This window comes from Ipomoea triloba, chromosome 3, assembly GCF_003576645.1.
Source record: "Ipomoea triloba cultivar NCNSP0323 chromosome 3, ASM357664v1".
Lineage (NCBI taxonomy): Eukaryota > Viridiplantae > Streptophyta > Magnoliopsida > Solanales > Convolvulaceae > Ipomoea > Ipomoea triloba.
In genome coordinates, this window is record NC_044918.1 from 2,118,209 (window position 1) to 2,133,768 (window position 15,560).

At 35.1% G+C, this 15,560-nt stretch overlaps 3 protein-coding genes across 4 annotated transcripts; 1 reads left to right on the plus strand and 2 right to left on the minus strand.

Annotated features, from left to right (window-relative positions):
• Positions 1 to 181: 181 nt before the first annotated feature.
• Positions 182 to 1,774, minus strand: LOC116014227 (amino acid transporter AVT3C-like). The gene has a single exon (XM_031254240.1). It carries the CDS (start codon positions 1,677 to 1,679, stop codon positions 390 to 392), a length of 1,290 nt encoding a protein of 429 aa, XP_031110100.1. The 5' UTR covers positions 1,680 to 1,774; the 3' UTR covers positions 182 to 389.
• Positions 1,775 to 2,259: 485 nt separating this feature from the next.
• On the plus strand, positions 2,260 to 6,927 carry LOC116012334 (membrane-bound transcription factor site-2 protease homolog). 2 transcript variants are annotated; one of them, XM_031251852.1, is made up of 11 exons: positions 2,260 to 2,455; positions 2,550 to 2,615; positions 3,029 to 3,095; positions 3,212 to 3,301; positions 3,736 to 3,839; positions 4,613 to 4,760; positions 4,856 to 4,936; positions 5,045 to 5,467; positions 5,603 to 5,926; positions 6,380 to 6,536; positions 6,643 to 6,927. In XM_031251852.1, the coding sequence occupies exons 1-10, from the start codon at positions 2,355 to 2,357 to the stop codon at positions 6,533 to 6,535; spliced, it is 1,560 nt and encodes a 519-aa protein (XP_031107712.1). In that variant the 5' UTR covers positions 2,260 to 2,354; the 3' UTR covers position 6,536; positions 6,643 to 6,927. The 2 variants fall into 2 exon arrangements, with proteins under 2 accessions (XP_031107712.1, XP_031107713.1); XM_031251853.1 differs by having other exon boundaries at positions 6,649 to 6,927.
• Positions 6,928 to 8,045: 1,118 nt separating this feature from the next.
• LOC116011751 (probable protein phosphatase 2C 47) lies at positions 8,046 to 11,797 on the minus strand. Its single transcript, XM_031251154.1, has 4 exons — positions 11,080 to 11,797; positions 9,755 to 9,939; positions 9,457 to 9,662; positions 8,046 to 9,263 (listed from the first exon to the last, which is right to left on the minus strand). Exons 1-4 carry the CDS (start codon positions 11,246 to 11,248, stop codon positions 8,708 to 8,710), a joined length of 1,116 nt encoding a protein of 371 aa, XP_031107014.1. The 5' UTR covers positions 11,249 to 11,797; the 3' UTR covers positions 8,046 to 8,707.
• Between the last annotated feature and the right edge of the window lie 3,763 nt (positions 11,798 to 15,560).

A 15,560-nucleotide genomic window follows, 5' to 3' on the forward strand; every position in this document is an offset into this window, starting at 1 on the left:
TTTTGTCCAAAGTGACTTTTTTAGTCTTGCTAATAAGAAAAGGCTATGCAAATGACCAAAAAGACGTTACTAGATTAGAGGATAAAAAAGGAATTAACTCTAAAAAAAAAAAGCAAAAAAATAAGAAAATAGTTTATTTGATTATGAATAGTAAATATGACAAATAAAATAAGACATAATAAGAAATAATAAATAGAATTCTTATTATATTTATTAGAGTGAAACAGGCTATAAGGTAAAAATGATACAAAATAAAAAGTAACCACACTACAAATTCAAAGTCTGCAAACATATGATACAATTTCACAACCGTATAGAGCAAGATGCACTTTTTACATAGCTATATGTAAAACAAAAACTGATAATCAAACTCACATAATCATAATAGCTTAAGCCTTAGTTGCAAAGATCTCAAGCAGAGAAGACCAAGTCCCATACACAGCAAAAATGATGCCAAACACAGTGAGTGCTCCATCACACACCAATCCAACAGACCCCAATTCCTGCTTGTACACAATCAAGTGAAACAATGCAGGCAACACAAACCCTAAAACAATGCACACACTGCTCCCAACCAGTGACAAGAAATCTGCAAAATTGGGGACTAACAGAGCCATCAAACTCACCCCAAACACCATTGCCCATCTCAGTAACAAACACGTTTGCCCGTGGCACAATCGCCTCTCCACGACTTCATACACTGGGTTCATCATTAGCGGGAACGTGAAGAACAGGTTGATGCATAGTCCAATTTGGACCACACTACTCACAATTCCCCGTCCCATATTCGAGGTGATTATATCGTTTGTTTCATCGCCAAACGCCATGTAACCCAAGATCCCAAAGGCTCCATACATCACAGAAATTAAGGCCATTGAGAACCCCAATACTCTCCCAAATTTTTCCTTGTCCCTCATCTCTGATTCCAATGGCAACACCATTCCTATCCCTTCAAAGGCATACACAGCCACTCCTAGGCCATAGAAGAACACAGTGAACCCCCCAAAGGCCTGCAGAACTGGCCTATTCTGCAGATACACCATCACATCCTCAACCATCACAGTACCCATAGCACCCAAATCCACAACATCAGCAAAGATACTCAAAGGGGCTAAATGTGTAAGTGTCTTGATTGAATTCAACCCTAGTTGGAAAGGGAAACAACTCCAAACATACACAACAATTGGGGAAATCCCAATGATTTTAGGGTCTGGGTTGGCCTCAGTTTCATGATTAAATATGTTTGCTAAAGTGCTGGCTATGAAAATCATGTAGCTTACACAAAACCCAGCTTGGGAGAGCACAATCATAACATCAACTGCAACCCTTCCCACAGGCCCACACACAGCAAAGCCCAGATCACCAAAAGATGAGATCTTGAATGCTTTCTTGGGGTGGGATTCAAGCTTTCTTCTTGAATTAACTAAGAGCATCATACAATAGTAGGTCAAGAAGGCCACAGAGAAGAGGATGAGGACTCCCATGGCCCACCCTGTTCTCCTGAAAGTGTAGGGAAGGCCAAGAACGCCTGCCCCAACTATGGCTATGAACACATTGGCGAAAGTCTTGGTTTGGGATGAGAGGTGGTGTTGCTGATTCTTGCATAAGAGTGGGGTTTCTTCTCTGGGTATGTGAAGAACATGGGAGGATGAACTTGCTTCGTCTTTCTCAAACCCCATGGTAGGCTCAGAATTTCAGATCAAGAAATGAGAAAAGAAAAATGGAGATTCTTTGCACAACTTGTTTCTCTATTTGTTGTATCTCACGAGAGCCATAGAAGGGGCTGACTTTTGTCTTGACTTCTGTAGGTATGACGGTTGGTAATTTTCAGAATATGTGAAAATCAAAATTTACCCCAAGATGTGTGAAACGTATCTTTTTTAAAATCATTTTGTTTTTTTTTTCTATGATATAATAAATTATAAAATATACTTTTTTTTTTTTAATATTGTTGACTCTGTTACAATTGGAGTGCAACATCCTCTAGTTCACAAGCAATGCCGCTTGACCACAAGAACTTTGACAAAATATACTTTTTTTAAGAATACGGTAAATCGCAAGTCGCTCAATCAGTTCATTATCTTCACCGATGTGCACACACAATTTAATTCAGACTTTTCATTATCTTTGAAATATTATTATTGCATAGTCCAAAACATATAAAATACATTATTTTATCACAAAAATTTTATTATTTTAACACCTAAAATACTTTATACATAGTAAAATACACCATTCTAGACCGGCACATAACGAAACCCTACTCTTTATTCTTACCTTCAATTCTCGAAAGATTCTAGTTCTACCAGAAACATTTGGCGCCATTATAGTGTCTTAGCTGTGAAGATCGAGAGATGGAAGGAAGGAGAATGAGGAGGAGCGGGAGAGGGCAAAGCAATCAAACTGTTTTGCCCTTGCGGGCAGCACGCCGCCTTTCAAACACCATTTCTTGTTGGTAAGCACTGTAGCCGTGGTCTTCATGCACTGCTTGCCCGTCCCTTCTCCTACATTATTGTTTTTAACACTGAAATTCGATCTATTGCTTGCAGGTACTGTGACTTCAAGTTCTCTATGTTGAACGAACCCCTCTTTCTTTTTGGACGACGATACTCTAGGTAACGGTTCCTATTTTGTTATTCTTATTCTTTTTCTCTCTTTGATTGTATTCAGTAATGTATTCTCTTACACATATTGTATCTGGGATGATTATGGGTTGTACAGTACAACTCTTATGGAGTGTTGGCTTAAATAACCTAAAATCATACATTACAATTATGTTGCTCAACTTTTGAAAAGTAGATCATTTAATAAATATAATCTCAAAAATATGATTAATTAGGTTTTTATCATGCCTGCCCATTTACAGGTGTCTATTTCATTGTAGTATCTGTTCATTTATATTTTCTGTTGAAGTACAAAGAGGCAATATCGAGGCTTAATCTCATAACCTCCCATTTGGGAGAGTTACTACATGCCACTTGACCACAAGGTCATTGGTCAATCACACCTCTAATATTTCCTTCCTCAGGTACTTTAGATCTTGGTTTTCCATGGGGGTTGGTTTTAGTCTGGCAGCTTTGCTTGGAGTTACTCTGGTTAGTATCTAATTTAGATTTTATATTGCCAAATGAAAAGAAAAAGAGAATGGATGAAACATTCCCAATAAAACTAATTAGCAATGGTTTATTTTCATTGACAATGGTATTGCCAGATTCTTCTCTGGGAAATGGGAAAACTTCTACATCTATACAATGGGGAGACCCAATTCGTCACTCTATTAAGTGGCTCTTTATTTGGTGGGGTATGTCTCATCTTATATTCCATTTTTCTTTTAATTCGCTTTGAATCGTTCTGTACAATTGACTTCCTGTGCCATGAGAAAAAAGTAAAAGTAATGGTTTCCTATCTTTTACTAGACTAAACAAAGATTTAAGTGCAAATGATCCTCCATAACTAAATCTGGTTTGCTGTATACTTATATCATGTTGGTATACCTGGCATGAACTTTAGTATTGGCGTCTGGATGTGTAATCCAACTTAGATGAACATAAACTCTATAGTGACATCTAGTTATGTTTAATTTTTGTGATAGTTGGGCTCCCTACTTGCTATTGATAATTGTTGATATCTGTCATTGTGTTACATGAGAGGCAATCTTTCTTTAACTGCAATTTTATTACTCCATACTTGATAGTGTCACTTATTTCAGTTTCCTGTACACTACTTGCTGTGCAGCTTTCAGGTTTAACCATCTCACTTGCTGACATTGGATACTTGTGTATATCTACCATTGTCTCTGTATCTGTGCATGAACTTGGGCATGCTCTTGCTGCTGCAAGGTTAAGGCTTCTTACTGTTTTTTCTTTCAAGAATTCAACGCAATAATCATGATATTTGTTTGGAATCCCCATGCAGGGAGAAAGTTATATATTATATTTAATAGAATGCGAGCTACTTTATTTTGTTTGGAATAGAAACACTTCATAACACACTTGAGGAAAAATAAATTTTAAGTTGAGTTTACTACTGTTTGTGGTTTATTAGAGAGATTAATTGAGCTCTTCTAGGTGAGACCCCTAGAAACTCTTTGAGAGATTTCATGACTTCCTTGATTTTCTCTCTTTCCTCATTTCATTGTCTCTCTTCTTCTACTACTCATATTATGTTGCTTTCACCTTAATCTGAGGGTGGCAGCCTTGGCCACCAGCCAAACTGTTCAATCTATTGCTCTGTATTAGTTAACATGGCATCATGCCACCTTCCCTGTTGCTTCTTTCTGGGCGGATTTTTGGGCGAGGTTACTGTTTCCATGAACAGTAGCTCAAGTACTATTCATTTTATTTTGGTGAATTAGACTTGAAAGTTGTCTTAGTTTACTCTCAATTTGTCTACAGAGTAGAGACTATGAGGCTATGAAATATATGATTTTCCTAACTAGATGCTTAGTAGGGTTTTGTATTCTCTGTTTTGATAGAGCATATAATAATAAAGACATAAAAAGTCAAGTATTGATCTCATAAGTGCTATGCTCCCTCTTATTGTCTGCAGTACTGTATTGAAGATTATATGTATTATCACAAGATGATTTAGATACCACCTTTCTGCACCGCAGTGAGGGCATACAAATGGAGTACATTGCTGTGTTTTTGGCAGTACTATTTCCAGGAGCTCTGGTGGCATTTAATGATGAGATATTGCAGGCATTACCTAAATCAGCTGCTCTTCGTATATACTGTGCTGGAATTTGGCATAATGCAGGAGTGAGTGCTAGATAGTTTATACTCCATATATGTTAGGAATTTTCTAATGTTCCTTGTCTTGTCACTTTTCAATTGATTACCTTTTTTTTTTGTAGCTTTGTGCTGTTTGTGCCATTTCATTGTTCATCCTACCATTAATCTTTTATCCAGTTTACATACATGGTGAAGGACCCATGGTAATCCAACAGAGCATTTCTTGTGCTAGAAGTTTTTTAAGTTAAGCACATATGCTTCCTTATTAATTTCCCATATGCCTAATGGTGTATGTTGTTATACTGGACTAGGTTTTAGATGTGGCCTCAACATCGCCATTGTCTAGATACCTGTCTCCAAATGATGTGATCCATTCTGTTGATGGAATCCGCATTAACACTGTTCAAGAGTGGCTGCAGATTGCTACTTCATTAACTATGCAGGAATACCAAGGCAATTACAGTGCTTTTAAAACCAGTAGTGGAACAGGGTACTGTGTTCCTTATTCATTGCTTGAAAAGAGAATTCATGTTCAACTGAGAGGCAACGAGACAACTTGTCCAAATGATCTTATTGCCTTTGTAGCCACATCCTGCCCGGAACTGAGGTTGTCAGGTGATTGGCGAATGGAAAATATGTATTGCTTGTATGCTAAAGATATTTTAAAGCTTGAGAAATGTGGAGATGGATGGGCAAAAACTTCTGACAATAGAAGCAGCTGCTTGTGCTCACAGGTTGGAAATTCAAATTTTCCTGAAATTGTGGCAATGTCTTGGCTTTATATGCATGTCCTCAAGAGTTAATAAAGATTGTTATCTGTGTTAAAATATTATTGGAGAATATAATTGTTAAATGCACTGATCAAGCAGGAGGAATCTTGCCTTGCTCCAGTCCTATTGCCCGGCATTGCATGGGTTGAGATCACATATTTGAGGCCTTTTATGCCAGGATGTCATCAGTTTCAAAGAACTCATTTTCTAGATGATAAGAATTCTGATTTTGGTGACAAAGGTTGCTTCCAGAGTTTTTTATTTATTGGTGATGTGGAATCCTTGTTAGATTCAGTTCATATGACTTCATATCAGCCTCGTTGGCCAACTAAATTTGGTGCACAATTTCCAAATGTACTGGAAAAGCTGTTGATGCTTGTGTTTCATGTCTCTCTGACACTTGCTCTTCTCAATAGCTTGCCGGTACGTATTCAGATTACCATGCATCACTTAAATGTGGATCAATAGCTTACTGATTTATTTTGTTTCTGTAACTCTTCCTGGAACCTACTTGCTGCTATTACTGAAATTGCTTCTGATTTATTGAAGAGAGCCATTTGTGTGTCTCAATATAAATGAGTTTCATTGCTTATAAATAAGCATGCATTCTGAGCTCTTTTAAGTAGTCACTCTGGGTGGCTTTCTATATTTCTGCTAAAATCTGATGGTGACTGATTCTTCTGGTGGTTAAATCTTGTCAATTTTACACCCAAGTTCACTCACTGTTACATCTTTTCCAGATTTTGTAATCACGATGTCATATTGCATTTTCTTATTAGTGGTTCCAAGATAATTCATTATGCATGCATAGTAGTTAGTTTTGCATTATCATTTATTATACAAGTTTTATAGTGTGCTTTGCCATACAATTTTCAGGTATATTTTCTTGATGGTGAATCCATTTTGGAGTTAATGTTGCAGTACCTTAGGTTCTTGAGCCCAAGGAAGAGGAGGGTGGCTCTTAAATGTTGTCTACTTGGAGGGACCTTCATCTCCACCCTAATCATTTTCTGGAATTTTACTTCATTTTAAGGTATTATCATACACTATTTCCCAATCCTCCATCTCTTCCTTGATTTTGATATCATATCAGAAATCAGACTTGCTTAGGACATTGACGAAAAGAGACTTGCTTTTAGCTGCAGGGTGGGGATTCGATCCCTATGTTTGTGAGTTTAGAATAAACTAACTGTGCGCAGAAGTGTATAGTATGATATTGAGTCTCGGACTTACCTCCTCAAGAGCTTGACTCACGAGACAGTTGTCCCCTGCTGACCCCAGCCACCACAGGAGAAATAAAAAGTTTGTAGTTGAACAGATTATGAAGACATGCACTAGTTAGTTCACCTACTGAATTGTTCAGCATCACTGTAATTTCAAATATTTTTATAATAATAACCACAACGTCGCGAGTTTGAATCCCAGTCTTAATTTGAACCGATCAGTTATAAGCAACCTATGATGGTTTACCAAATTGTGGTCCTTTGTCGACTAAGGTCACAAGGCGGAGTTTACACAGTACACGCTATCGGATAATGGCGGCAAGTTTCCCTCTTCCCCAAATATCATTATAATAAAGTAATAAACCCCACCAATAACATCTTCCTACACAGCCCCATTTCATCAAATCCTCAAACCCTTCACCACAACTCCCCCTTATATATATAACATCAATCAAGATTTTGCCATTAACTCAAGCTACAACATCACACAAACCCCCTCAGTTTCTCCAAAACAAAAACCAATGGCTGCTTTCAACAACAGCTTTCTTCTTTCTCTGATCATTACACTCTCCCTGTCAAGCATCCACACCAGCCTCGCCGCTCGCCTCCTATTACAACTTCCCGGGGCCGGGGTCCCCTCCCTACCTCAGCCCTCATTGCCAACAATCCCTAACATACCACTGCCTACAATCCCCTCTCTGCCTCTGCCAACACTCCCCAACATTCCAACCTTACCCTCCGCTCCAAAACTCACCCTTCCTCCCCTGCCCGCAAATCCTCTGCCCACCACCATCCCCGCCATTCCTACCCTCTCCCCGCCTCCATCAAACTAAGTATGGGCTGCAACAGCATGGTTATGCAGAGTCCCATGTGTGTAGTTCTATGTTTCTAGTCTTTTAAATACTTGCTTGGCTGTGTCTGTGTTATCTCATTATGCTCGGTGAGATTACTTTATTTATGCCCTTTACTCGTGTAATTCTTCGTTGGCATTAGTAAAGATCTTTTCTTGAGCCTCTGATCTCTCTACTCAATGCATAACTAATATATACAACCCAGAAGCAAAATCTGCATTAAAAATCCTACTCAAATCTTAGTGCACCATATCCTAGTAAACTGAGCTATAGAACATAAAACAGGCAATAACAGTGTCTGTCATGTATGAAAAAATGCAGTGCTAGTTCATACCTTAAGCAAGAGATTTCGCAGCTTCAGAATAAGTGAGCACAATTCCTCGTTTACAACACTCAATTACACTACTACACCTGAGACCCGGAAATAATACGAGGAAACATAAACAAATGTATATAATAAAAATTTCATCATACCACAAAAAGAAATTAAGATAAAAAGTTCATTACACATATCCATATCCTAATGACTAAGAAACAAGAGAAGCATGTTTTTGAAATCCATATCCTACACTTTGTTTCATAAGTTACCTAGCGTCAATATAATAACACGATGGTTGAGGAAGTAAAGATTGTTATATGTTCCTATTACATTATAAACAATAAACTAAAACACGATGGTTGAGGAAGTAAAGGCTGTTATATGTTCCTATTACATGATAAACGATAAACTAAAACGTACTCTATTACTTTAGGTATGAGACAGTAGTGACATTCTGTATCGGAGCAGTCAATATGCGCCATCTAGTTCTCAAACATGTCTGAAAAACTACTCGGATTGCAAATCTTGAGGTTACTCAGTTTAACAAGATGCCTCGGTCTGACAGTAACTCCAGGTCGAGAAAAGCTGATATACTGTAGTCCACAAGTCGACAATCTTGCAAGTTATTCTAGAAGAGAAGAGGGGATTATTTTGTTATTGAATTTGAACAATGAAATTCTAAGGGTCAAAATGACACACAAGCTCTAATGAAGTCGAGAATGATGAACAACAGCAAGGGCAACAGATACCCTCAGAAACATCAAACGGTAAATATGGCTCCATATTCATCTGTGCATAACTAGACTTGTCTTTATGTGCCACCCAAGACACCCTTTAAAACATCTATCCCTTCAGCCGATATGCTTCTTCTCCTCCCGGATCTTGGAATTACAATTTGCGGGGGTGGATCGGGGGAGAAGCACACTATGAGAACAGTTAGATTATCACACGTGTTGCGCTTGAGTGCCTCCCTAACCAGTGTTCTCGAGCATTTCACTGGGTCGTTATGAAGCATTAGTTCCTTCCTCACGATCGTCACTGCATATTGGCTGCTCATAACATCCCACAAACCATCACACCCCATTATCAAGAACTCGTCCTCTTCTGTCAAGACCAACTCCTCAAACTCTGGCTCTGAACTTAACGGGCATTTTGAACCTTTCGGGCCCTTGATGTGCCAGTCACCAAGAGCACGTGCAACTGAGAGTTGGCCATTGAGATAACCGTCATATATTGAACCTCCCAGTTTCTCAATTCTCAGTCTTTCAGAAGTACAATTCGGTTTGTGGTCTTTCGATAATTCAATTGCTCTTCCCCGTTTACCTAATACAGCTCGAGAGTCTCCAGCATTAGCAATTAACAAGGTTCTGTGCATTGGAATCACAAAACATTTTAGTGAATAATCACCAGGTGGATAATCAAAAGACTAACTAGAAAATTAAGCATACTTTAACTGAGGTGGTCGAATTAAGCGAGCTCAGGTTCAAAATCAACAACAGAGATAGGAACTTATTGAGAACATGTAAAGAAATGGCACAGGAAGGCAGGTCGGTTTCTTACCTTCCTAACATAAGTGCAGTTAGAGCAGTTGTCCCAGAGGAGCTGTCAAGAGACTTAGTATCAGCTAGTTCATGATCGGCTTTCAAGAAAGCGTTCCTGATAGCTTTTTTCATCGCTAATGGAAAATCAGAATCTTCAACGATGAGATTAAGGAGATTCTTTCTAGTGTATGATGCAGCATCAACACCACCATGCCCATCAAAAACCTGAAAATAAAGACAACCTAATTGTTAGGGATTAAAATTCAAGCAGCATGATTGTTCAATCATGTGATATGTGCTACTAAACGAAGGCATACCCCATAAAATGCACCAGGAGAAGGAAATTTCCGGGTCACATCAAGATGCTGATGAAGATCATCTACACAAATGAATTCATCTTCCATGTACGTTTTTGGTCCCATTTCAGAGCAGCTTCCAGAGCGGAAGACAGGGAAAACCCCAGGGTTGTCACTTGCCGGTGGTTTAAAACCAATAGTGTGAGCTGTTAATGCCTCGGCATCAAATAGAACAAAGATGAGTTTCAATTAGCATACCAATAGTAAGCACTTACCTAAAGAGCCCCACTAAGGTGCTAACCTAATATACTATATGCCATGCACTTGAATAACTTTCAACCCACATACTCAAATATAAACTTGTATGATCTAAAGTCACATAAAACAAAGAAATGAGAGTTCATGATCTATGTAAAAGTAATGTATACCCTATACGCTCTTCTTGCAAAATTGTGGTATCAAATTTAAGGCATAATGGAACAATTGTTAGAAATTTAGAATACAAGAATCGGTACAAGCCACTGGTTGAAAGTGAGATACAAGAGTTCATTCAGAATCAGTATGCACTATAAGCTCTTCTTGCAAAATTATGTCATCAAAGTCATTCAAGAATGGAATAATCACAAGAAAATCTCAGTTTTTTTGTTGTTGTTGTTGTTGTTGTTGCATTCCCATATGGCAAATAGAGGTCTAGGATTATGAAACCTACAGAAACTTTTGTGCAGAGATCTCAAAGCTATAATTCTATCACATGGTTTATTGGTTCATTATTGAGGAACTGGTTTACATTGAATCAATTGCCTTCTCCTTCTCCAAGACAATACAATAACATAGCTATCTAAGCTTTGGGTAAAACGGTTTGCCTATCAGCCAATTTTGACTTATTTGATCACTATTAGTTTTTTAACTTGGTTAGACAACCAATATAAGTATTTGGTTAATTAGCTTTTTGTAACAGCTTATTGCTCCAAAAGGCTAAAATTCAAAAAGCTGTTCAAAGCAGGTTTTTAGATTAACTTTTTGAGAAACTCATTTTGGATGTAATCAACTATCTTCTTCTAACAACTAATTTACCAAACATCTTTCTACAATCAACCAATACTATCAACTAATCAAATCCAGTAACCTAATCGGCTAACAGTTATCTGCCGACAGCTATTTACCAAACACCCCAAAACTGGGTCTTACTCCATTAATTCTTCCAACCAACATAAAATCTGAATAATCATATCTTTGTCATTTCTTTTTTCAAGAAACTTAGCTTGAAAAATCCCAAATAGAAGGAATTAGACTTAAACCATTATATTGTACAGCAAAAAGGGATCCACTCACCAATATACAGGTACCTGTCAATGCTGCTTGGCTGATAGAATGATGCATCATGGGACGATTCCTAGGAGGCTTCCCTGCCCTTCCGGGCTCAGATTCCTCCTGATTCTCAACTTCTATCTTCTCCTTGCAGATTCCATTATCCAATTCCGCATTGCAGCATCGCAGACTAGTTGCTGTAGCCATTTTTTCCTTCCAAACCAACCCACCAATTCAATCCATTTCCAATTCTTGAAACCCTTAAGCCATTCCTCTCTTCTTGGGCTTGTAATCCTAACTCAAAGAGAGCTCTAGAACCCACATTTTGCCCAGGAAATTGCGTAGCTATGATGATAACTCTCCAATTTCCGGATTTTACAAAGAAACAGACACACCAACATGCCAAGATTGTGCCTTTTTTCTCTGTTTTTGATAAAACAAAGCAAAATTCTCTAGAATGTGAGCAAGAAACAAGTAAATAGAAAGAAAGAAGATGGAAAGATTAGGGCAAATGTAAAAAAAAATTGAAGACGCAGGGAAGAGTTTTGCAAGAGAAAAGAGAAGGGGGCGACGTAAGGATGACGTTGAAGAGAGTTGGAGTGGCGATCCCAGGTTTGAGCTAGCGTGGGGATTTGGGGGCATTGGGTTCTTGACACGTGGATGGCTTCCGGGTGGCAGGTATTTTAGTTGACCATCCTACGACCCAGTCAGCCTACTGTTTTTGCCTCATTCGCATCATACATCTATGTTTGGTGAAAATTAAATACATAAATTGTGTTTGTCATTATTTTGGCCACTTTCTTTATTTCAAATTTAAATTTGGTATAAAATTTGTCAAATCTCATTAAATTTGATAATTTCTTATTGAATTTTTTATTTAATGGTGGCCAATTTTACTATTTAATTCAACATTTTTTTTATTATATAAACCAAATATTTATACTTTATTATTCATTTATTTTTTATTATTGAAATTAAATATTTTAAAGTTATAAAACTCGTTATCATTCTCACCCCTTACTTTTGAACAATGAAATTAAAAAAAAAAAAAAAAGAGAAAAAAATGTCATTGTCCATGTATTGATTATAGAACTTTAATATTTAATTTATATATACATATATGAATGTGTATATTTATGTGATGGTTTTATGGTGTATAGTAATCTAAATAAGTTTTAATAGAAGTATTTATTTGTTTGGTAAAAAAAGGAACAGGAATCATAATTAAAAATAATATAAAAATATTATATTATTATAATAAAAAAGTGTAAACAAACAAAAAGGAAAAGCAAAATGGAATTAGAATTAAAAAGAGATGACGAAGTGATGGAGGAAAAAGATCAAAGATGGTGGCGGCAAATAGACAAAGACAATGAAGAAAGAAAAGAAAAAAAAGAAAAAAAAGGAGAAAAAAAAAAAAAGAGAGAGAGAAAGAGAGAAAAGGAATCAAAACAAAAGTAGGGTTCTTGGTCAAGAATGAAAACTTGGCAATATACAAGATTTGAATCCCAATGTGTAAAATGTGTATTTTTAAATTAATGTTACATAAATATTTCAAATAAATATTTATTAAGTTTGAAATAATAAATGCCCATTATATTGGCGTGTTAATATTGACTACTTTTGTCCCATAAAAGTATATAATATAGTATTATATATCTTCTTACGTCTTACAAATCTTGAGACAGTTCCTAAAAATATTTTACTAAAAATGTTTCCAACAACTACAAGTCCTATCATGGTTTCCTTATTCCGCAATTTGAACATTTAATTGGACAATTTCGTCCACTTGTATCATTGTACTAGTTTTATACGCGCATTGCGCGTATGGGTTAATGCCCAATGTTTATATTTAAATAAATATTTGAAAGTATATCAATGCAAGATTATATAGGAAAAGTTTATACATGGTAATTGAATGTCGAATTTTTTTATTTAAATATCTAACTCAAAGTATATGAATCCAAAATAATATAGAAAATTCATTATAATTATTACTAAAATAAATGTTTGCAACCTTGTAAAATCGATAGTCTAAATATTTGGTCTAAAAATGATAGTCTAAATAAATATTACTTTTCATTTGAATTTTTCTAAGTGTTCTTAATTCTCTTTTGAGTAACATTGTCATTGTCTTCATCTTTACTATTTGTTCTCTTCCTTTTTGTTGGTAGTGTGTTATTTGCAATTCGGTTATTGTTGGTAGCATAGATGACAACGTCATGCAATGAAATTATGATATAGGAGCTATGGACTTTCCTTTATGTGTTCTGCTTGGGATTCATTTGGTTCAACCATTATTGTTGAATGAGTTATTGTGGATAAAGAAATCCCTAGTTTAAGAAAAAAGATTAAATAAATTAATAAAAATTTGAAAATTTAAAATATTATATATTCTAAAGATATTAAAAGGTAGTTTCTCGCTTCAATTTGTTGGGTAATGGGTTATTTGAGTACTTTCATCGTCAACAAATTCCTCAAGTAGTTAATATGATTGGTTTCAAACTATTCTTTTTTATTTTTTCATGGTATTAAAGAAATACATATGTATCATTTTTTGGTGTAACTACTAATTTATTTAATTCAATAAGAGTAAAATATAGTGATTCCACTTCATTTTGTTGGGTTATTTGAGTACTCTCTTTGTCAACGAACCCCCAAGTAGTTAATATAATTAGTTTCAAATTATTTTAAATTTTTTTTCATAGTATTAATAAAATACTTGGTAAATAAATATATAACATTATTTTGTACTATAACTTTGATATTTAATTACAAGATATTGTAAAAATAAGATAATGGACAATGTAATGAATATCAATTGATAAATTTGAATGTAAAGAATCTTTGCATGAGAGAAAATAAATACAATATAACTAATGAAATTATTTCTCTTAATTTAATTTTTTGACAATGAATAATTTTTTCAAATAAAGGTAGTGTAGACACATAATTCTAAATTAAAGAAATACATATGTATCATTTTTTGTTATAGCTACTAATTTATTTAATTTAATAAGAGTAAAATAGAGTGAGAAACTTAATTATGTCAAATTTGATTGGGATGATGTTCGAACCTAAGACCTTTCTTATAGAAATTAATGGGTAAGTTAAAATTTAACGGAATATTAACGGAGAAGAGAATATTTAACGGAAAACTTAACGGATAATAATAAAAGTAAGGTTAAATTAGGTAATCTCTATTAATAATATTAATCTGAATTATCTTAAGCATCTATTTGATTAAATAATTCATCTGAACCATCCATTTGATTAAATAATTTGACCGCCATTTTTTCTACTTATTTTAGGTCTAACTCTCTTTAGCCCTTATTAGTATAGTAGATGTAGGACCACCATCTTTCTAAGTAAAAAAGCGTTTGTGCTTTTACGCTGAATAATAATTCCATATTCCATATTCAGGTACAAATCACTTCCTTGCCCCTTGGTACACGCATAGTGCATCATTCCCTCAACTTTTTTTCTTTTCTTTTTAATATAAACTTTAATCTAACAATTTTTTACATTTAATAAATAAATTGAGATTTGCTTATGTTATAACAAAAATATAATTGTAATAAAGTCAGTACTACTAAAAAAAAATATAATTACATCAATAAAAAAATAAAGAAAAATGAACGATAAAAAAAAAACATATGGCACAACAAATCTATTTACGCAATTCAAAACAATCATTCATACATCTACGAGGCTCCCAATTCAAAAGGTTCAATCCACCATACCACCAACTCGTAAAGATTACAGAAGGTAATGTAAAGAAACTATTAGGAGTCATTCAGACTCTTGTCAAACTCAAGCTGTAATCACATAATCAGTGGATCAAAATCATACAATACCACCGATAACTCGAGGCTTTCCCTTAAACTTATATAGTGCAAAATCTATTTACTAGAGCTAAATATGCACCCAATATAACCTTGATGTAAGGCTTGAACTACACTACATTACTACATGTCTCGAATGTTTTAGATCAAAAATACAAGAGGACATGTAGTCTCTCTGTAACTCAAAGGAGGATTAAGAGTTTATCTTTCAGGTCGAATGGTGTATTATCACCTTCTTTTTTACTGAAATTTTAAGCTAAGTAGTTGATTAATTTGACAACATAATTATATTTTAGAAAGACCTTTTGGAATATCATAACTTCTTAGAACACAAGGAGGTTCTTAAACAAAGGAAAAACAACTTTGATGTCACACTTTTGAACCAACATCTTTACCAACAAATTTTTATTGCAACTAAGACTTTCCGGGACCTTCTATACCAACCATGCTAAACGATACATAAGTACAAACACTTATTATAATATACAAAGGACTTTCTAACCCTATTTTTGCCAAGAATTAAGAAAAAAAATTATATCAAGATATAACACCGACATAAATTACTAATATAACCATAAAAGTGAATAAAATTATGTTAAAGTGCTCTTTGAATAAAACTTAAATTTTCCAGGTACAATTCAGGAGTTAAATGAGTCAAATTATTCAGACTCAAT